The sequence below is a fragment of the Oryza glaberrima genome, chromosome 2 (assembly GCF_000147395.1).
Source record: "Oryza glaberrima chromosome 2, OglaRS2, whole genome shotgun sequence".
Taxonomy (NCBI): Eukaryota; Viridiplantae; Streptophyta; class Magnoliopsida; order Poales; family Poaceae; genus Oryza; species Oryza glaberrima.
In genome coordinates, this window is record NC_068327.1 from 2,130,007 (window position 1) to 2,151,662 (window position 21,656).

At 41.3% G+C, this 21,656-nt stretch overlaps 2 protein-coding genes and 1 pseudogene across 4 annotated transcripts; 2 read left to right on the plus strand and 1 right to left on the minus strand.

Moving 5' to 3' along the window:
• Nucleotides 1-6,485: 6,485 nt before the first annotated feature.
• LOC127761528 (proline-rich receptor-like protein kinase PERK2) lies at nucleotides 6,486-7,143 on the plus strand (annotated as a pseudogene).
• Nucleotides 7,144-9,418: 2,275 nt separating this feature from the next.
• LOC127761985 (uncharacterized) lies at nucleotides 9,419-11,447 on the plus strand. Of its 3 annotated transcripts, none has more exons than XM_052286319.1 (4): nucleotides 9,419-9,569; nucleotides 9,711-9,944; nucleotides 10,027-10,180; nucleotides 10,269-11,447. In XM_052286319.1, the coding sequence occupies exons 1-4, from the start codon at nucleotides 9,516-9,518 to the stop codon at nucleotides 10,859-10,861; spliced, it is 1,035 nt and encodes a 344-aa protein (XP_052142279.1). In that variant the 5' UTR covers nucleotides 9,419-9,515; the 3' UTR covers nucleotides 10,862-11,447. The 3 variants fall into 3 exon arrangements, with proteins under 3 accessions (XP_052142279.1, XP_052142280.1, XP_052142281.1); XM_052286320.1 differs by having other exon boundaries at nucleotides 9,455-9,569; nucleotides 9,638-9,944; XM_052286321.1 differs by having other exon boundaries at nucleotides 9,462-9,557; nucleotides 9,638-9,944.
• Nucleotides 11,448-18,497: 7,050 nt separating this feature from the next.
• On the minus strand, nucleotides 18,498-19,541 carry LOC127762066 (uncharacterized). Its single transcript, XM_052286418.1, has one exon. It carries the CDS (start codon nucleotides 19,539-19,541, stop codon nucleotides 18,498-18,500), a length of 1,044 nt encoding a protein of 347 aa, XP_052142378.1.
• Nucleotides 19,542-21,656: the final 2,115 nt, after the last annotated feature.

Consider the following 21,656-nt stretch of genomic DNA (forward strand, 5'->3'; position numbering starts at 1 on the left):
GAAGGGGAAGGGGGAAGAAGGGGGAGGTTGCCGGGCTTAGAGGGATGGTCGTGGAAGGCGGAGGCGTCGGTGCCGGTTGGTAGCAGTGGAATAGCTAGCTTGTGGTTAGGAGGTGGTGGCTGATCCAACAGCGAGGAGCGAGGAGCCACCAGAGACAAGGAAGATGGCGGGGTAGGGGCATCTCGCTACCGATGGCTCCAGAAGGGAGGAGAGGGAGGAGAGGTGGGGGAGGGGACGCGTGAGAGCTAAGCGGCGACTGTATTGTGAGAAAGGGGATGAGGAGGAGGTTTTGTGGGTTTCTGTCGTGAGAAAGGGGATGAGGAGGAGGTTTTGTGGGTTTTAATTTGTTGCTCTGGCGCAAATCTTAATGCAATTGGGTGGTCTAAAATTTGCAGGATTTATAGAAGGATTTTCTATCAAATGATGTATAGACAGCCTATAATTTTATATACCATAGTGTGTTATATCTCATATAATGTAACATGTGTGACCCTTTGTCAGATAATATTTAGTGTTTTTTTTTTTGGTTCTTCTAGACGAGGAGGGTAATAGGGCATCACGGCTAGCAGATGGCAAGATTCGCCTGCCTTTGCCATTAGCAACTATAAAAAGAGATGCATCAGCATCCATATAATTAAACGGATAGATACATGTGCACCCGTAAACCGTCCATGTCGGTTGCATGCTTCATAAGGATAATGAAACAAATAAAATAAAATAAAACGGAGATATATATAATGAAGGAGGAATTAATAGTCCTTAATGTGGGATGCATTAATTGCATTACCTAATTTTATCAACGTCACCTATTAAACTTAGACATAAAATGATGATGATGATGATGATGATATGTTCACCAATTAAACTTAGACACAACAAAACATTGATGATGATGATGTGTTTTTAAGAGTACTGCGCAACTGCCATTTCGTCCTCGTCTCACCAATTAAACTTAGACACAAAGCAATGATGATGATGTGTTTTTAAGAGTACTGCGCAACTACCATTTCATCCTCGTCTCACCAATTAAACTTACACACAAAACAATGTTTATTACTCCCTCTAGATTTGATAATACTTGTCGTTTTAGATAACGATACGGTCTTTAAAAGATAACTTTGACCACTATTTTTTATGAGTAAATTACACTAGCGGTCCTTAAACTTGTAGCGAGGTTTCATTTAGATCCATGAACTTGCAAAACGAGTATCGAGATCCCTAAACTTGGTTTAATGTATCATCCCAGTCCAAAGCCCCATTTGACTGCGGTCTTGCCTACGTGGCATGCCACGTGGGCGATGACAGGGATTTTTTTTATTTTTTCTCCCTTCTACCACTGGTCCACCTGTCAGTGGGCCTCTCTGACCTCACTTTCCCTCTTCTCTCTATCCTCTCTCTCTCCGTGCGGTTGAGCAGGACGTACGGGCAGCCAGCAACCGAAGCGGCGACGGGCGGGACGGCCGGCAAGAAAGGAGCGGCGCGCGGGCGCCGGCCGGCGGGAGGAGAGGAGCGGCGCGCGTGCATGGGCTGCGGCTGGAGAGGAGAGGAGCAGCGCGCGTGCACGGACGGCGGTCGGCGAGAAAGGAGAGGCGTGCGGGTGCCGGCCGACGGGAGGACGCGCATGCACGGGCAGCGGCCGGAGAGGAGAGGAGCGGCACGCGTGTGGGGGAGGCGTCGCTGACCACACCCGGGAGGAGAGGTCGCCGACCGTGGCCACGTGTGCGGGGGAGGCGTCGGCCATAGAGCGCGCGAGCTCGGTGGCGGAGATGAAGTCGTTGTTGCCGCCGGCCTCCCCGCCCCCTCACCAGCCTCGCCTGGCACTGTTTTTTTCCACCGACCTGCTCCGCCAGTCGGCCGGCCGCTCCGCTCCGACCCGCTTGTCGCCTGCTTCGGTCGCCGGCCGCCCGTCCCGCTTAACCGGCTGAAGAGAGAGAGGATAGAGAGGAGGGGAAAGTGAGGTCAGAGAGAAGAGGAGAGTAGTGAGGAGAGAAGTGGGCCCCATCTGTCAGTGGCAAAAGGGAGAAAAAAAAGAAGAAGGGAGAAAAAATAAAAAAAAAATCCATGTCATCGTCCACGTGGCATGCCACGTAAGCAAGACCATGGTCAAATGAGGCTTTGGACCGGGATGATACATTAAACCAAGTTTAGGGATCTCGATGCTCGTTTTGCAAGTTCGTGGATTTAAGTGAAACCTCGTTACAGGTTTAAGCACCTCTAGTGTAATTTACTCATTTTTTATTATAATATGAATAGAAGTGTTAAGAAATATATGATTTTATTGAAGTACTTTTTAAAACTAATCTATCCATATAGTCTCCATATTTCAAAGATAAATATTTTAGAAATTATTCATAATCAAAGATTTTAAAGTTTGACCTCACTCTTATCCAAAACGACAAATATTATCAGTCCGGAGAGAGTAGTTGATGATGATGATACTCCCCCCATCCCAAAAATAACGCAGTTTTGGATTTTCATGTAGTACAACGTTTGACTGTCTGTCTTATTATGAAAAAATTAAAAAAAATAGTCACATATAAAATACTATTTATGTTATATCATCTAATAACAATAAAAATAACTAATCATAATGCATTACCATCAAGTGTGGGCCCTTCCAAAATGAGTGCCAAATGGCCCAAATCTATTAGTTTAGGAACGCTCAATATTCGTTCAAAAAGAATGTGAATGAAGCAAATCAATTGAAAGCGGTCAGCATGTACTGAATTTTCAGTAACGGAATCAGCTGGTAGCTGTTGTTATTTATGCACTTAATTAACTGTAAACCCCACATATTTATTGGTCTTGCAATAGTGATGATTGTGATTCTGCAAATAAGTCCACCACATTTGCTTTTACATGTTTTATAAATTAGTCCCAATATTTTTTAACATTATACAATAGTTTAATATTTGAATAACATATACTATCTAATAAGCGTGGCCATTTTACCTATATCAAATGACAAGCATTTGGCTACTAAGAAAAATCCTTTATGTACCAACAACTAGAGATGGCAATGGGAACCCGTTATTCGACACCGATGAGATTATACTCTAACAGAAACTAATTATGTTTTACATCTATAGATCTGTCGACAGGCGAGGTTGTTTGGTTATCCATATACTCCCTCCGGTTTCATTTTAATTGACGCTTTGGACAATGACACGCTCTAGTTTCTAGTTTTATGTTTTTCTAGTTTCTTTAAACTAAATATTTTTAAAGTTATTGATAGTCAAAGTTATAAAAGTTTAACCTTAACCTTATTTAAAACGTCAATTAATATAGAACTAGAGGGAGTACCTCTATCATCACTCGCATGCAGTCTCGCTGCTGCTGATGCATGCACAGGACACTAACGTCATTGTGGTGAACTACAAGGCGGCAAATTGGAGCGTAAAAAGATTTGAAAATATACGTTATTTTTGAACCTTTTGCAATTATACACGTGTTTTTGAAATATTTATGGAAATATACACATACCACGGGGCAGGTGTGTGCGACCGATTCATTGGCGCGACGCAGACGCGCATGCACAAGATTGATGGCCAGGATAATCCTACGCTGCGACAGAGCGCCACCGCGCAAAATTCATCTCCAAAAATTTGAATTCAAAAAAGTCAGTGGTTTCGCAGTTACCGCACGGTTTGGAAGGATAATCGTGATATTCATGCAGTTATTGCCGGATGTGTGTAGAAATTGGGGATAATTGGAAGAATATATAGGATACTTACAAGTATAACTTTTGGGTGTAAAATACAAAAAATCGGCACGATCTTTCTTTATTGTGGATATTGAAGCAACTCAACGGTCCTGTTTGGGGGAGCTTGTCCCAGCTGCAGCTTTTCCCAAAAGCTGCTTCTGCTAGAAGCTGCCCCAAACAGTCCACAGCTTCTGAGAATCTGTAGTTACAGATTCTGAAAAATGAACTAAGAAGCCAGAAGCTGGAGAAGCTGGGTTTCAGAGCTTTTCCAGATTCTCAGAAGCTAGCTACCAAACAGCTGAAACATTTCATAGCACAATAATTCAACAACAACAATTCAACGACCTCATATTTCAAAGCATTATGAAGTCTACATAAAGCTGAAATAATACAGTCCACAATATATTATCCACGACTACAAATATGATTGTTCATATGATAAGCAAGCATCAAGAATATAGAAAGTTGTAGTTCGAAACGAATGATATAAAAAAGGACACCGGATGCACTGAATTCACTACTGATTAATTACCAATATTTCCAACAATCTTTCCAAACAGAAGTACTCAACAACTTACCAAACTAAATCTTCCACAACATTCAACATTTGCACTACATAATTTCATTCAACATTCCACATTTGCACTTACTATACCCGAACCCTAGAAACATTCAACATTGAACTAAAGACACAACATTCAACTATGTAAACCACGGTTTCCACGCGATAACTGCTATAGGAACCACGGTTACCGTGCAATTTGGGACGATTATCACCACTTCCTTGCATAAAACACAAATCCACTGCCAGCGGTAACCGCGAGGAGGATGAGGGTTACCTCGAGGCACTTCTCCTAGGCGATAACCTCCTCCCTAGTTGCGGTTACCTCAGAAACCGCGCGATTTTCACGCTCGCCGGCTCGTATGCGGCGGATTAGGCGCCGCTGCTGCCTCCCTCACCCTGTGCCAAGTCTGCCAACAGAGAAAGGGGGGCGCCTAGTTGGCGCGTGCGCGCCCCCGATGCACGTTTTCCGGGAATAATTAACTATTTGCCACTTACGAGTGGTGCAATTAATTATTTGCCACTGGACCCACATATCATAGACACATGAGGGCCCACATGTCATAGACAGCGAGTGGCAAATAATTAATTGCCACATCTTAAAAGTGGCATGGAGTTAGATGTCCCCGTTTTCCGGGACTAAAAGGTAGTTAACTATTCAATTAGTTTTAGATAATTACAGTTTGAGATAATGACGGTAGTAGTTAGGATTTTTTTTAAACTAACAAATTGAAAAGAAATCTATATCTGAAGTCAAATTTTCAAAATTTTAAATCCAGATTTGAAAATTTTCACTCGAAATTTGAAACTTTAAGTCAAATTTTAAAAACTTTCAACTTTTCATCTCAAATTTGAAAAACATTCAACTCAACTTTGAAACTTTCAACCCAGATTTAAAAACTTTCAGTCCAGATTTGAAAACTTTCAACTCAGATTTGAAAACTTTTCAACTCGAGATTTGAAAACTTTCAAATCGAGATTTGAAAACTTTAAATAGAGAGTTGAAAACTTTCAAATCAAATTTGAAAATTTTTAAGTCGAGATTTAAAATCTTTCAACTTAGATTTAAAAACTTTCAATTCGGATTTGAAAACATTCTACTCAGAATTTGAAACTTTCAACTCGAATTTGAAAACTTTCATCTCAAAATTAAAAACATTTATCTTACATTTAAAAATATTCAAACTAAAAATTTAAAACTTCTAACTACAATTTTGAAAACTTTTGACTCCAAATTTGAGTTGAATCATGCGCTTAGATTAAAAGAAGTTCATGAAAAAGATCACAAAAAAATATCCGAAAAAGAGGAAATCTTGTGCATATGGAAAAAATCGAAAAAAAACCTAAAAGTCGCACGTGGGCCTGTGTGGGCAACGCGCGCGAGATAACCAACTGAAGCGTCTGCGCAAATTAGTTTTTCTGCGGAGGAAGAGCGTGAGGAGAGCCCCCAACAACCCAGGAGATATTTTCTTCTCTTATGAGCCTTAATGCGCTATCTGTAACAGTGCCAAACAAGGCCCATTCCATTTTTTTTCATTTTCTAATTGACTTTTGGTTTTTCCCTCAAATTTGAATTTGTCTTATTCTTTTTCAAAAAAAATTCTTCACCATCTGCCACTACAAACCAAGAACTACTTCCATGAATTTTTTCGATTTTTTTCAGAATTTTGAATTTGGACAAATTTCATTAAACCCTATCACCGGTAACCCCTATGGTATACCCCCCCCCCCCCCCCCCCCACGGTTAGGACGATAACCGCAGTAACCACGCGGTTACCGGCTATAAGGGAAACCGTGAGTTAGACATAAGCAGTTGGGTTTTTCTATAACAGAAGAAATATGCCATCAAGTGATCATTAACTAGGTCATTTCAAAAATCATTAAATCAGATTGTAGTTGGTAATTTGATATGCTCCCCCGGTAGCCCACAATGTTAAGGTTAAATTTGATGGTGCCATTAAAAAAGGGTTAATTGGATCCATGCTACTGCAAATATACCAATTAAAAAATGCCACTAATATTCAGGATATCGGCTACATATGCCACTGAAAATTGGAGAAATTGGAACCGTGCCACTCCATCACATTTTCCGTCAAAAATCCCTGTTAGCCCCCAACTGCACGTGGGCCCCACCTCCCTCCCCTCTCTTCTCTTTCCTTTTCCTCTCTCTCCACCACCATAGATGCGGTAGGAGGTGTCGTCGCCGTCGTCGTCTCAGAGATGGAGGTCGGGCCGGGCTGCGCCTGCGTCGTCGTCGTCGTCAAGCGCTTCATCTCGAAGCTGGCCGGCCGGCCGGGCTGCACTTTGTCGTCGTTGTCGAGCGCCTCGTCTCGGAGTCGGCGGGTCGGGCTGCGCCTGCGTCGTCATCATCTGCTCCCCCGGCGAGGGCCCCGGCCACTGCCCATGTGCCGATTGCCACCCCGCCCACCGCCGCGTCGCCGTCCCCAACCCTCGCCGCCGCCATCACCAATCTCCTTCCCCCGTGCCGCTCGTCCTGCCGGGCTTCGCCCTTGGCTCCCCGGTCGCCGATTCCCCTCAGCGGTCATCCTCCTGGGCTCACCGTCGTCCATGCCGGAGAAGCTTCCTGGCCGCTGATTCCCTTGACGACGGCAATGAGGGTGCCACGTCCGCCGGCGGGGACAATGAGGAACGGACAGGTCGCGGCGGCTGTTGGCGGTGAAGTAGCGAGAGATAGAGAGGGGACCCCTGACTAGCTGCAGTAGGCAGTGGCAAGGACCAACGAGTCTGAGGTGGAGTGCTCACCGGTGTCTATGGCGGAGAAGCGAAGAAAATAAGAAGGAGAGAGATGACGGAGGTTGACATAAAACTGGACGGAAGTGACATGATTCCAATTTCTCCAAATTCCAGTGGCACGTAGCCGATATCGCGAATAGTAGTAGTATTTTTTCGAATTGGCATATTTACAGTGGCATGGATCCAATTAACCCTTAAAAAATTACCATTTTAGATAAATGCATTTAATAATCATCTATTCGTAATCATGTTACAGGTATTCATGTCAAATCTGATTCGTGCCATTTGACATATTTTTTTTTTCACGAACGCCCAAAAGAGTCGCATGTCAATATATTAGAAGAAGATAGCAGAGTTTAGTTACACAACGCAAACATTCAGAAGGCCGTTGCCAGGGGCCAAGAGGAAAAAAGGAAAAAAAAAACAAATACGGAAACCGTTAGCTACTGAAAAAGAGAACTCCTGGCGGCATTGACATATTTTCATCGATCCGTCTTTTTGTTTGGACGCAAATGTCCCCTCAAGCTACACTAAAACCGACCTTAAAGAGCAGGATGTTACTATGGATTTGAAGTTGATCGAATCACTCCACACTGACGTAAACCCATGGTGCTCGCTAGTCGCTATTACTCCTTAGGTCATGGCTAATGGGTTAGGAAAATAATTTCCCACCCACCAAAGAGTTTCTTTAAATCCTAGCCATCCATTATCCCTCCCTTATTTCATCCTAGCCCTTCATCTATTTCCCTATCTCAATCCCACTACTCTTATCCCATTATCTGAACACACTCTTAATGTTTCTTCATTTTTTTTAACCTTCTCCTAAATTTTTTTTAACCCGTTGATTTTCTTCATTTTATTTTCTGCTTAACCTTTTGTATTTTTTTACTAGCAACTGAACCCGAACCAAAGAATATTTCTTCATACATCAATATGACCATTTTCTTTATCTATCTAAAGAGAATCAAGATATTAGAACCTGAACTTGTTGCTTCTACCACTGAATTTTGGAATAATTAATGTTTTGCCACTCTGAATGGTTAGTGTCAATAGATTTGCCGTTTTGTGAGAGATGCGATTGTGAGAGGGATTAAACTGATCTATTAAAAAGTGTTAAAATGTTAAATCCCCTGAATTTCAATTTCAATGCTGCAAATCTTGTTGAACCTGACGATCCGGAACTCTGAACTGTCTAAAGAAAGTCACGTGGGCCGTGTTTAGTTGCAATTTTTTTTTTCAAACTTCCAACTTTTCCATCACATCTAAACTTTTATACACACACAAACATCCAATTTTTCCGTCACATCGTTCCAATTTCAACCAAACTTTTAATTTAGGCGTGAATTAAACACACCCGTGGTTGGCATCTACAGTAGGAGATCTGATTTTATATGGCACATGTCTGTCGCGATTGCTCTGGGCCGGACGCCCGATTCGGGTAAAAATATATCGGGCACCCCCACACCCTTCTGTTGTCCCCTTAGCCTCTAGTGTTAAGCCAATAGCTTCTCTCTCCTCTCTTCTAGGTACACATATAGCCACCTCTTTAATAAACTATAAACTATATTTTCTCTTAAATTGTTTATCTGATTAAAATTTGATTGTACCATTGAATTAGTTGCAATTAAATCTTTAAACTAGACCACACATAATAATATTCTGATAAAATAACATTTAGCAAGTTTATGGGCAAAGCTAAATTTATAGCATAAGTAGTATTTTAATAGAGGTGTTTGGTTTGTAGCAATCGAAACTGGCCCAGTGATACGAATTGGCTCTGCATTTCTGCAATAATGATGTGTTTAGCTGATCAAGCTGGCTATGTGTAGAAACCAAGTGCTAGTACTAGTTAGTGGCCTTGATGTTGGGATCGATCGATGTCTATGGCAACTAGCAATCATAAAGTCCTGATTTAGAGAGAGATCGATGTAGTGGTTTTCATTTCTAGTTTAATGTTTGGTTGTTCATTGTCCTATTCAGCCTAACATGTAGGCCTGTTATTCCTTTTAAATTTTTGGGTCCATGAGCACCATAGACCAAACCGCTATTAAAACAGACGAGGGACTTAATTTGCTCCGGTTTTTTAAGACGGAGGAGATGTTACACCGGTATTGCGGTTAAGGGAGAGGCGATTAAATCGAGGGATACAAGTTGAGGGACACAATATAGACTTATCCACAGATATAATACGGCCCGAATTCTCGCTTGGGCGTGCAGCGGGTAGGCCCATGAGAACCAAAGCCCAATATCGGCCGTTCACTCTGGGCCACGGCCCATGCCCGACGGCCGACGTGTCTCGCCGTCCGTCGGCCACGCCGCGGCCGCCGAGACGCTTCCAGTATACTACACGTCTCTGCACACGCGTCAGCAAGCTCCTGTGCTTGCACCGTCTACTTATCTCAATTCTCAAGCTCTCAGCTATGGAGTAAACTATACTTGCATCTTGGGTATTTTTTTCAGAGCAAATCGAGATCGATCCGACAGAAGCGAGCGATCATGGGGCACGGCAAGGAGGTGAAGACGAGGCCGGATCCCAAGGTGGAGATCCAGGTTAGGTTTGCTGCTTAATTTAATTAATTTCTCCCCATTTGATCGCATTTTGTATTTCTTTTTTACAGTTTAGTTCAGATCAGTGTTAGCTTAGCTTGCGGAGTGGATTAATGGCGATCGATGTGGTGGGATGGGATGCAGGAGAAGGGCGAGATCTTCTTCTTCTATCGTCCCAAGGTCGGCAAGGACGAGGCGCGCGGCCCCGACGACGTGCAGCGGATGTACATCGTCCTCCGCCCCGAGGCCACCGGCGACGGCGGCGACCGCGCCGTCGAGGACAAGCAGGCGCCGGACTCCGGCAAGGAGGGCCACAAGAATCAGCAGCCGCAGAACAGCGACGGCGATGGCGGCGGCGAAGGCGGACACGGCAAGGAGGTCGTCTCGGTGACAGAGAGTTGCAGATTTTTCAGAGATTTTCAGGTTAAATTTGATGGATGCCGGTGTTGTTGCATTGCAGGAGGTGAACGTCGAGGAGCAGGCGCTGCTCCGGCTGATCGTGATGGGGAAGAAGAGCCTGCCGGACCCGGCGGCGAAGCGCGGCCGCCCGTACTGGGGTTACGTCGAGCTCGTCACCACCGACGTCGAACACATCAAAGACGCGCTCAAGGAAGGTACAAAACGCATTCAAATTTTAATTTCGTTGTTCCAAATCGAAATGTGAACTTCTTATGTATGAATTTGTTGCGATCGATTTTGCAGAGGAGTACAGCACGGCGACGCGCGGGACGCGGCGGAGGGCGGCGGCGAGGGCGCTGGGGGAGGGCGTGTACCGCATCCTGAAGCACGACTCCGGGCGCCGCGTTCACACCCACCTCGTCTACAAGCTCGAGCTCCCCTTGCCGGCGCGTCGCCGCGAGCACGACGCCGAAGCTGACGAGGCCGGCGAGCCGCAGGAGGCCATGAACGTGGAGCCGGAGGCGTCCTACCTCATCCAGATCAAGAACCCCGAGCAGCCGCCACCCTCCGGCGGCGGGGGCGACGGCGGGTTCCGCGGGCTGCAGAGCAAGCGCAGGGCGGCGTTCCCGGCGCACCTGCAGGGGCGGTTCGGGAGCAACCACCGTTACGCGCCGGCCGACCCGCCGGACCTGCTCAACTACGAAGGGTGCGAGTTCCTGCTGATCGCCGCGTCCGACGACGTCGAGGAGGAGCTGGGGCTCGAGCTGGAGACCGAGACCGACGCCGAGGCCGACCTCGAAGGTGATGGCGCCGCCGCCGCCAAGTGCTCGGACCTGGTGAAGATGTTCGGCGAGGTCGCCGACGTGAAGCCGCTGCTGTCCGGGAGTTGGGACTAGAGACAATATGCACAAGTGATCAGCTCGACAGATAGTGTCAGTGTGCATAGAATGTAGAACTAGTTTCAGTGTTCAGTGGGCTTTTGGTGCAATTAGTAGACGAGTTTAGGAGATGTTTAGAGTTCTAGTTTTAGTGCTGTACTAATCTTTTGGCCGGTGAGTTTGGATGGTGATTTTGGAGAACAATCCGAAAATTCAAAAAAAAGGCTGTAACTATATTTATGTCAAGAACAAGATCAGTAGCAGCTTCTGAGTATCTTCTGAGTATCTGTATCTGTCTGGTTTCGGGCTGGTTTGCTTTGTGGTTTGCTTTGAGGCGTAAATTGGTCTTATGTTTAGTGTCTATTTGTATATTACTACCTTCATAATATATGAATAATATATGACGTTATTGGCTTTTTTGATCATTCTTTTTATTAGAAGAATTATGTAATTATTATTTATAATATATAACGTTATTGAATTTTTTTTCAATTGATCATTCATTTTATTAAAAGAATTATGTAATTATTATTTATTTTATTGTGACTTGATTCATCATATGTTCTTTGAAAAAATTATAAAAAAATTATGTAATTATTATTTATTTTATTGTGACTTGATTCACCATCAAATGTTCTTTAAGCATGACATAAATATTTTCATATTTACAAGAAAAATTTGAATAAAACGACTGGTCAAATATTTTTAAGCATGACATAAATATTTTCATATTTACAAGAAAAATTTGAATAAAACGAATGGTCAAATATTTTTAACAACGGCGTCACACATTAATATGAAAGGAGTACTAATTTAAATATTGGTTTTGGTTTGAAGTCAATTTTGGCATGCCTAAAAAATAGGCCATTTCAATAGTTAACGTAGACTATTTTAGTTTCAATTCAAATACAACTTTGTCTTACTAAAATTATGTCAAAATTTGTCAAAATTTGGTAGTTTCAATAGTGTTTAGTGTCTTTGGTTTGAAGCCAAATTTTGGCATGCTTAAGAAATATACCATTTTAAAAGTTAACTTAGACTATTTTGGCTTCAATTCAAATACAATTGTCTTACTAAAATTAGCTATAAACTTGTCAGAATTTAGCATTGATAAAAATTTGTAAGGCCAATTTATGTCACAAACCAAATCAACTCTCTTCAAGTTTTATGACTCATTGTTTCTCTATGTTCTGTATGATGATATAGGGCTTGTTTGGTTTGATACCAATTTATTACCCTACTAAAATTTTTACTAACTTTCATAGTAGCAAGTGCATGTTTGATTTGTTACCAAATTTACCCATAATAGTTCAAATTCAATACTACTTAATTTGATAGTGCCAAAACTATCTTTGATAGTATAAAAATTGATTCCAAACTAAACAAGCCCGTAACCTCTAACCATGTACTCCCTCCATCCATTAAAAATATCAACATAGTACTGGATGTGACACATCCTAAATATATGTTCATGAATATGTTTTGATTCGTTGTACTAGAAGTAGGTTGGCTATAGGCTCATTTGGTTTAGGGTCTATTTAGATTGCTACAAAAACATGCTCTACCAATATATTGGTAATTTGAATGGTAATTGTGTTTGATTTGTTCATTACTAATACATAATTTAGATTTGGCATCATCTAAAGCATTCTTCACTGTAATTTCACATTTTGACTATATTTTGTTGGTAGCAAACCAAATATGATCAAATACAATCTTACTTTACCAAAGATTAGGTAGTGCCAAAACTTACATATATTTTAGCACTACCAGAAAAATTGATAGGATAACAATCCAAATAGGCTCTTAGTATCCTACCAAAATTTTGGTAGTGCCATAGCAAGTTTTGGCACTACCAAGGTTTTGGTAGGGTAGTATAGTACATATGAAAGTTTGGATTAATGCCAATAAGGTGTCAAATTTTTGTGGGTCAATTTCCATTTGGATTGGTACCAATGAAGCGCTACCAATTTTTTTTAGTAGTAATAGCTTTGTTACTATTTGTTGCAGAATAAGCACAAATAAGATGATAAGAAATATGCATAATTAGGTTCATTTTGCTCATCACGGCAATTACATAGCGTAAATAATTACAATGGTAGTTGTGTGGGGTTACTTCTAGGCACTTCCGGCCGATGACACTATCAATTTGAATTTAGCCGTTGCTACCAATTTAAATTTAGGCACTACCATTGATTAGATCACAATCCAAACCAACCAGTTTACTGGTCCAATAACCAAAATATTGGTATGTCTCAGTTTTGGTAGCAAATCAAAACGGCCCTATTTGTTTATATGTTTATGAATATATTCAGATCCGCTATACTAGAAGTAGGTTGGCTTCTTTCGGGACGAAGTATGTGTCTATATATCATCACAGATAAATAGTCATGAGCCATTTAAAAATAAAATTAGAGAAAATAGTTATGAGCCATCAAAAAATTGGGAAGTCGGATACTGGTCGTGTACTCCATGTTAGTGGGTAAATGCTGTGAAATATACCGTGCACTTCACGTGGCTTCCTACATAACAAAAACGAAAAAAAAGAAAGAAAATAACGAATCAAACCAATCGAATGCTTCGTGTTTGCTGAATTCTTGTACAGTTAGGATAACGTATATGTCACTCATGTCACTAGCATATATTTGTTTTGAAAGTGCAGGACAATTCAAGTGATAGTTGTCCGAGCAGCCAAAGAGAGAAGGCGATTTCTATCAACTTAATAACTATCATTCACTTATGCTTTCATAATAAAAACATCTTATTGACAAAATAAATATAAAAAGCTAGTGGCACACCAATTTACGTGCGTGAGACGGAACATATTTAATAATATGTGTCTGTATTAATAAATCTTAAATAAAGTAATCATATATTATTTTAGTTATATTTGATAATACGTAGTAATATCTAAAAAAATGTATATAAATTTTTTAAGCACACGCAATTGTAAGGGATGAAATAGAATACATGTTTATTTTAACAAAATTTTCATGTTAATTAGGTTTTTCCTTCATAATTTAGATTTTTTATAGTTTTTTTAAAATCTAGTCTAATTTTCATAATTATAATCCATGTAATTAATATGTTTTAAATTTTCACTCACAATATGTTAAAGAATGAAAGAAAATACAATGATAATATCAGTTGTTTGAGTTAAAAGTATTTAATATTAAGGATTAGGTGTATGAAAGTTCAAATAATTTGAGGTAATTAAAAGATATTCGATGTATGCTTAAAAAATATATGGTTTTTAAAATTAAACCCCAAATAATCTTTTATTAGAATCAAATAGTTAAAAGATATTCGATGTATGCTAAAAATATATAGTTTTTTAAATTAAGCCCTAAATAATCTTGTATTAGAATCATATATTTTAAACTTCCTATAATATTATTCTTGAAACTCTAACAACAATCCTAATTTCGTTAAAACTCTTCGATCATAAGCCTCAAAGCTTAGATTAAAGGTACATTTTGAGATATCAAATATTTTACAAATCCTAACTAATATACATTATTTTTCTTTGTATGAACCAATGTTAGGTGATGATGAACACACCGCCCATACCTTATCATCCCACATCTTATATATACCCAACACTTAATAAATAAAAAAATTATTACAAGTCTTTCTAAAAAGGACTTAAAAACAGAAAAACAAATATCAGCGATTCTTTCTGAAATCTCAGCTCGTTTTTTTTATAACACTTCCTATGCACGGGTTACATTTCGTCATGTGTCACTCATCTGATGGGCAACATGCAAAGCCAATCAGATGGCATAAATGAGGAGAACGAGATGGTTTTTTGTGTGAAAGAAATACAATATTGTATGATTTTGCATGAGCGGTTGAGGTTCAAAGCTCAAAATAAAACTCTTTTTTTTTACAATATAAAACACTTCCCACGATATCTTCCTCGAACTCGACTTCCCTTATAATATCTCCAAATCTTGAGATATCGAGTCCGACAAAGAGTTGACTTCTGGCTACTGTCCAACTTCTATCGGCATCTTCTATAGCTCTGCCGCTGATATATTCCAGCCGATATAGCTTTAGTCGATGCAATCTTCTAACTTTAGATCCCAAAATCATGCCGTCAATACCACTATGTGCTTTCTCCTTACTCAATGGAATATGTCAAATTTTGCTATGAACAGTCACTCAAATAGTTGTGAAAAAAATTGAAAAAAAAAGATGTATTAACATGTGATATATAACTCCACAAACATGCAAGTTCAAATTCAATTTCTACATATTACAACGAAAAAAACAAATTAAACTACACCTAGTTAACGTATATTCACAGTCAAATTTGTTTTTTCGTTGCGACATGTAGAATTTGAATTTGAATTTACATGTTTGTGGAGTGATATATCACATGCTAATACATCTTCCCAATTTTTTTCAAACTTTTTCATAAGTATTTGAGTGACATGTAAACGACAAGAAGACGTTCCCTCGATAGTTTAAAACCCACTCTCGAGAAACTGAGGGGTTGTTTAGTTCCCAAAAAACTTTTCCTAAAAACATCACATCGAATCTTTGGACACATGTATGGAGCATTAAATATAGATAAAAAGAAAAACTAATTGCACAGTTTGCATGTAAATCGCGAGACGAATCTTTTGAGCATAATTAGTCCATGATTAGCCATAAGTGCTACAGTAACCCATATGTGCTAATGACGGATTCGTCTCGCGATTTCTAGGCGAGTTATGAAATTAATTTTCTCATTCGTGTCCGAAAACCCCTTCTGACATCCGGTCAAACGTTTGATGTGACACCCAAAAATTTTCATTTCACTAACTAAACAGGCCCTGAAACCACCTTCCTCCATCACTCTCTCCCAGCATGACTTCAAAATCAACACCCTACATCCCTACCCCATAACCGTAGGGGGCAAACCAACCCAAAAGTGCACACAGCGTGACCACACTGGTCAAAGAGCAAGAAGATGCAGACTCATCATCACTCACTGCTGGCAGAAGGCTACAACGAGTGGGAGAAGACATGGAAGCCTCACCAAATACTAAAAGAACACCCATACTCACCACTGAGTGTGAAACACCGATACTTTATTTTCTTGCCGTACCTATATCGGATACTCCATCGATACGATATCGAAGGAGTATTAGATACGGACACTAAACAGTGAAAAAATAAAAAATAATTAACGATACTCGCACCATACTTATTAGATACTTCTCTGATACCTAGCCCTATAACCACTTGTTCAATAGCCCATTAAAACCCCAATGCTACACTACTACTATATTTTATAAGTTTAGTACTGACCATTTTTATTATTTAAGGTTACAAGGTGTTAAGCTTGTTGCTTGTTTGTAAGAGTCAACAATGCATAGAATTTTGTTTTGTTAAGGTAATCTTGTTGTTTTACCTTCTCTATACTTTAGTTTTTTAAAAATATTTTTGTATATACTCACCGTATCGTCATGTTGATGTTTTTCAAAATTCCCGTATCTCCGTACCAATATCACGTATCCATGCATCATGACTGGTAACACATGCAATTAACTACATCAAGCACTCCGCTCTGAGAGCTGTCCTCTCCTTTGAGAACCCCCAAATAGCATGAATACCAGGATAACTCTAACGATAAAAAAATTGACTGAAACAAAATAAAATTTACCGCCATATCTGATCACAAAACGATTACAAATAACAACAATGACACAACTCAAAAGATCGGACACATATTCAAATGATTCCCTCTAAAACCATTTTATTGTATTACTGTGCCATACAGTTTTGAAAGGAGGTACCACGTTTGCTTTGGAGGCTAAAAATTCCCACATTAATCGGAGAAAAAGAAAAGAATAGTCCAACTAGAAATACAATTTAAAATAACTGAAATTCATAATTAAAAATAAGAACTCTTGAAAAAAGAGTCCATTTAAGAACCCAATACGAGATTTATTAACATTCAGAATAAAAAATAAAATAAAATCCGAAATTAGCAAAAAAGAAAGAAAGAAGAATTCGAGCAGAAATATAATTGAAAAATAAATAAAATCCGAAATTAAAATTAAGAAATATTGAAAGAAGAGTCCATATAAAAAACCTAATACGAGATTAATTTAAATTCAGAATAAAAATAAAAAATAGAAAATAGAAAATAAAAGAAAAGAAGAGTACTGAAAGTCGGAATTAAGTATAGACAATATTGAAATAATAGTACATATAAAAACCCAATACGAGATTAATTAAAATTTAGAATGAAAAATAAAATAAAATCCAAAATTGGACAAATTAAAAAGAGAGTTCAGGAAGGAATACAATTTTGAAACAACTGAAATTAAAAATAAAAAATAAAAATATTAAAAGAACACAATTCAATATTAGTTAATATTAGAAATAAAAAATAAAATAAATTCTTAAATTAGAAAAATAAAAATAAGATTTCAACTAGGAATACAATTTATAAATAACTAAAATTGATGATAAAAAATAAAGACTATTGAAAGAAAAGACTATCTAAAACACATGACGAGATTAATTAAGTAATAAGCATATAAATGAGTATAGTGGTGGCGGTTGATGGGACATATAAAAATTATTAATAAAACACCAAATATAATATTAATGACGATTAAAAGGAAGGATGATGGATAGGTCGTAAAGCAACCGGTTAAGACGGTTGGCGAGACTTCTAGAAAGTCGAAAAATAAACCCCAATGATAATTATATTTAATTTTTAAAATCTCAATGACAATAAAAAGGATAGGCAACGGGCGGGTCGTACAGTAGTACAATGGCAGAGCCGGCAATGGTTGATGGGACTTCTATAAAGTAAAAAAATAAATTCCAACGATAGTTATGTTTGATTTTACGAATCCCAACAACAATAAAAAGTAAGCGGCGGATGGGTATAGTGGCAACGTTTAACGAGATTTCTAAAAATTATAAAAAATGAAATCCAACGAGTCAATAAACTCTAAAAACTATAAGGTCCAATTTTAAAAGGTTCGGGCTTCTAAAAAGTTTTAAAAAATAAACTCCAATGATAATTATGTTTGATTTTAAAATCTCAATGACAATAAAGAAGGGAGGCAGCGGGCGAGCCGTAGAGGAGTACAGTGACAAATTCACGAACATTTTGGCGGAACTTCTAGAAAGTAAAAAAAAACATAAACGATAATTATATTCGATTTTGAAAATACCAAAGATGCAGCAGACTGGCCGTAGAGAAGTATAATGGCAACGTTTGACAGAACTTATAAAAAAAATCTAAAAACAAAACCCAACGAGACAATAAACTCTAAAAACTATAAGATCCAATTTTTAAAGGTTCCAAGGAGAATGAATAGAAACAGTGGAAGACCGAGCAAGCAAATAAAAAAGAATATGTAAGGGATAGTAAGTGGTGTGACTTTTTAAAAACTACTATAAAATTAGAAACATGGGGATTTTAAGATTTGGTCTTTTAAAGTCTTATAAGACAATGAGGTGGTTATTTAATAAAGTTTAAGTAAAATCATATAAAAAAATAATTGTGTATAGGCGTTAGCCTTGCGCGGGCCACCCAGCAAGTTGAACATGATAAAAACCTTTAATCGATCCTTCCTAGCTCAGTTAGAGTAAAAGTAGGGACTCTGGTTGGTTCAGTGATTTGAGGCCCCTGGCCAGATAACTAAAGCACCCAATACATCATTTCGCTGGTGAGCTTGTACATCTCAGACCTGTGCTTCAGCATGCGGAGCCCTCCACCATTGGCACCACCACCAGCATCATCCTCATCGTCATCGCAGCGCTCCACCTCGACGGCGGTTAACACAGCGAACAGCTCCTCGCCATCGCGATGATCCTCATCGGTGCGGAAGAACCTGGCGATGCAGAACTTGCCGGAGCCCAGGTTCACGAGGTCCGAGCTGACAAGATTGAGGGCGTCTGGCGGTGTGAACTCCATAGGAAAGCTGCGAAGCAGCGGCAGCTCGCCGCCATCAAGGTCCAGAGCGGAGAGCACCAAGCTCCTCCTCCTCCTGTCTCTGGTGCTGTGTGAGAGGCCAAACCAAAGGCCGTGCTCATGGCAATACTCGGCGAGACCAACAAATGGCAGCGTCCATCTTGTGGCCACTGTGCTCCACGCATGGCGCACCGTGTCGAAGCAGTAGATGCCGCCATTGCCGTGCGTGGATAACCAGATGTCCGTGCCACCGATCACAGCGTAGGAGTCGACTTCGAAGTCGGACAGCGCCGGCGGCGGGAGCGCGCAGCAGCGCCAATCCTCGTTCAATCCATCCTCATAGATGAGCCCATGGAAGCTTCCACCGTCGTCGACATCGAGGATGTAGAGGTCGTCGCCGACGGTGACGGAGGTGGCAGGCAATGTCACCTGGTAGGGGAGGGCGGGCATGGTGCGGACGGCGTGCTCGCCGGGGTCGTAGAGGACGGTGCGGCAGCTCTGGTCGGCGGCGACCACCATGTTGTGGTTGCCTCCAAGGAGGAAGAACTCCATGTTCTGGTTCCCGGACAAGCTGGAGGAGGGAGGGTAGAAGGTCATGGCCGGGCATGGAAGGCTGCCGTACTCCACCGCGTCGGCGGCGGCGGCGGCGGATGGCACCGGAGATGGACGTGGAAGGAAGAAGCGGTCCATGTCTATGTTCCGCAGCGTGTAGTTGCTGCGGCGTGGGGCGAACTCCTCCAGCACCAGTTGAACAAACCGACGAACACTCATCGTCGATCGATCGGATGAATCGATGATCGTCCCCAAAATGAAGTAATCTTACTAAAGATTGATTGGATTGATTGGATTGGATTGCTCTGGATCTTCTTCTCCCCCACCACGAATAACTAGGGTTTTCACGAAGCCAAACGATCTTTCTCGTTGCAAAGCGACTTATCCGATTCGGTTACGCGGAGTGGAGATCATGCGGGCGCCCTGATCATGCGATCTATCTCTATATAAACCGAGACGCCGCCTTCACGCAACACACGCAAAATCAATCTAGGGTTTGCCTCCTACTCTGTGCTGCGCCATCGCTCGTAGACTACTCCATCCCGCTCGCCGGTGTGCACCAGCGATCGGGAGAGCAGATCTCCGGAACCTCTGCCTTCGACGTCATGCACCGGGAGAAGGCGGCAATAAGGTTTTTGGGAAGCACTTCGCGCGACTGCTCCCTGTTCGTCCGCGACGGCTCGCCTTCCTCTTCGCTTGCGTGCTGCGCGCCTTCGTCGACGCCTGCAACCGCGAGTAGTCCCTGCCGAGCAACCAGTCTTTCCGCCACCTCGGTACGTGTTCGACATGTTGCGCATATTTGATCTGTTCATATTTTACTGTTTAGTTTACATGTGTAGACCTAATGATGTGTTCATACTAGTTTACATCTGCAATGTCATGATTTATTTATGAAATAAATTAAATCATTATGTGCTTATAATTTCAACATAAGCGAATCGGATAGTCACCGGCGGCGGACAGACGATGGGAAGGGAATGGCGGAGGAAGATGGAGTGGAGAGAGGGGAGGAGGAGTTGGCCGCCGACGAAGTCCGCTCTAGTGGCGGCGGAGAAGGGGGGTGAGTGCGGGGGCGTCCGGGGGACGCGGCGGGTGGGAAGGGAGGAAGGCGAGGGCGTGTGATCTGGACGTGAATAATATTTGAAGCTATGTGTGAACTGTAGATGATTATAACTAGAGGACTGCTACACCACGGACTCCGGTCCTAACGGGATAACTTAATGAGGATGATTGTTTGACCAACCAACCACTTCTGTCAATCTATCCACTTCACGTAATTCCATACAAGGGTCAAAGCGTCAGCATATGTTCACATCATCACGTGAGAGTCTACAGGCTTATGGTTGTCTTTCAGTCTTTCACTAGAGACACAACACACTAGGTACTCGATACTTAGGTGGTACCAGGTACCGGATACCCCATGTATCATGATATCTAGTACTGGGTATGGTACCTTTAGGTATCAGGCTGGTCTAGGTACCCAACGATACTCAGATGGTACCAGGTACCGAATACCCCATGTACCATGATATCTTAGTACTAGGTATGGTACCTTTAGATATCAGGCTGGTCTAGGTACCAGGTATTTGATACCCCAGGTACCCGATGCCCTATACCAGATCTGGTACCTATGGGATTCATGCCGATCTAGGTACCAGGTACCTTGCTATCCCAGGTATCAGGCTGGTCTAGATACCAGATATCTGATACCCTAGGTACCCGATGCCCAGTACCAGATATGACACCTATGGGATTCATGTCGATCTAGGTACCAGGTACCTTGCTACCCCAGGTATCAGGCTGGTTTAGGTTCCAGGTATATGATACCCCAGGTACCCGATGCCCAGTACCAGATCTGGTACCTATGGGATTCATGCCGATCTAGGTACCAGGTACCTTGCTACCCTAGGTATCAGGCCTGATACCTATGATATCAGTCGAAACAATCTGGGTACCAGTTACATGATACCTATCTATTAGGAACTCGATACCTAAGCATTAGGTATCTTGTGGGTATCAAGCATGTTTCATGGATATTAGGCCCTCATGCCGATGGGAGCTATGAGAACAAGGGAAAAGAGACGAGGCAAGCACAAAAATAAGATGGCTATCTTCCTTGGAGGTGGAAGAACACTATTCCTTCTTGTTGCCATCCTTGATTCGGATCGCCGCTGCTACATCCTCGACACGCATGTGACCATGATGGTTATGGACATCGCCTGTGACAGTAGGACGGACACCTCAATCTCTCTTCCTAGCTCGAACTCATTGAAGCTCTTCCTAAGCACCTGGTACACGAGAGCTCCCATGACCACCATCAACGATGTGATGTTT

Excerpts from the sequence above, each read along its gene's own strand:
- LOC127762066 (XM_052286418.1), bottom strand. The coding sequence starts at position 19,541 with ATGAGTGTTCGTCGGTTTGTTCAACTGGTGCTGGAGGAGTTCGCCCCA.
- LOC127761985 (XM_052286319.1), top strand. The coding sequence starts at position 9,516 with ATGGGGCACGGCAAGGAGGTGAAGACGAGGCCGGATCCCAAGGTGGAG. Across the intron at positions 9,945-10,026 it reads AAGGCGGACACGGCAAGGAG|GAGGTGAACGTCGAGGAGCA; the intron begins GTCGTCTCGGTG and ends GTTGCATTGCAG. Across the intron at positions 10,181-10,268 it reads CAAAGACGCGCTCAAGGAAG|AGGAGTACAGCACGGCGACG; the intron begins GTACAAAACGCA and ends TCGATTTTGCAG.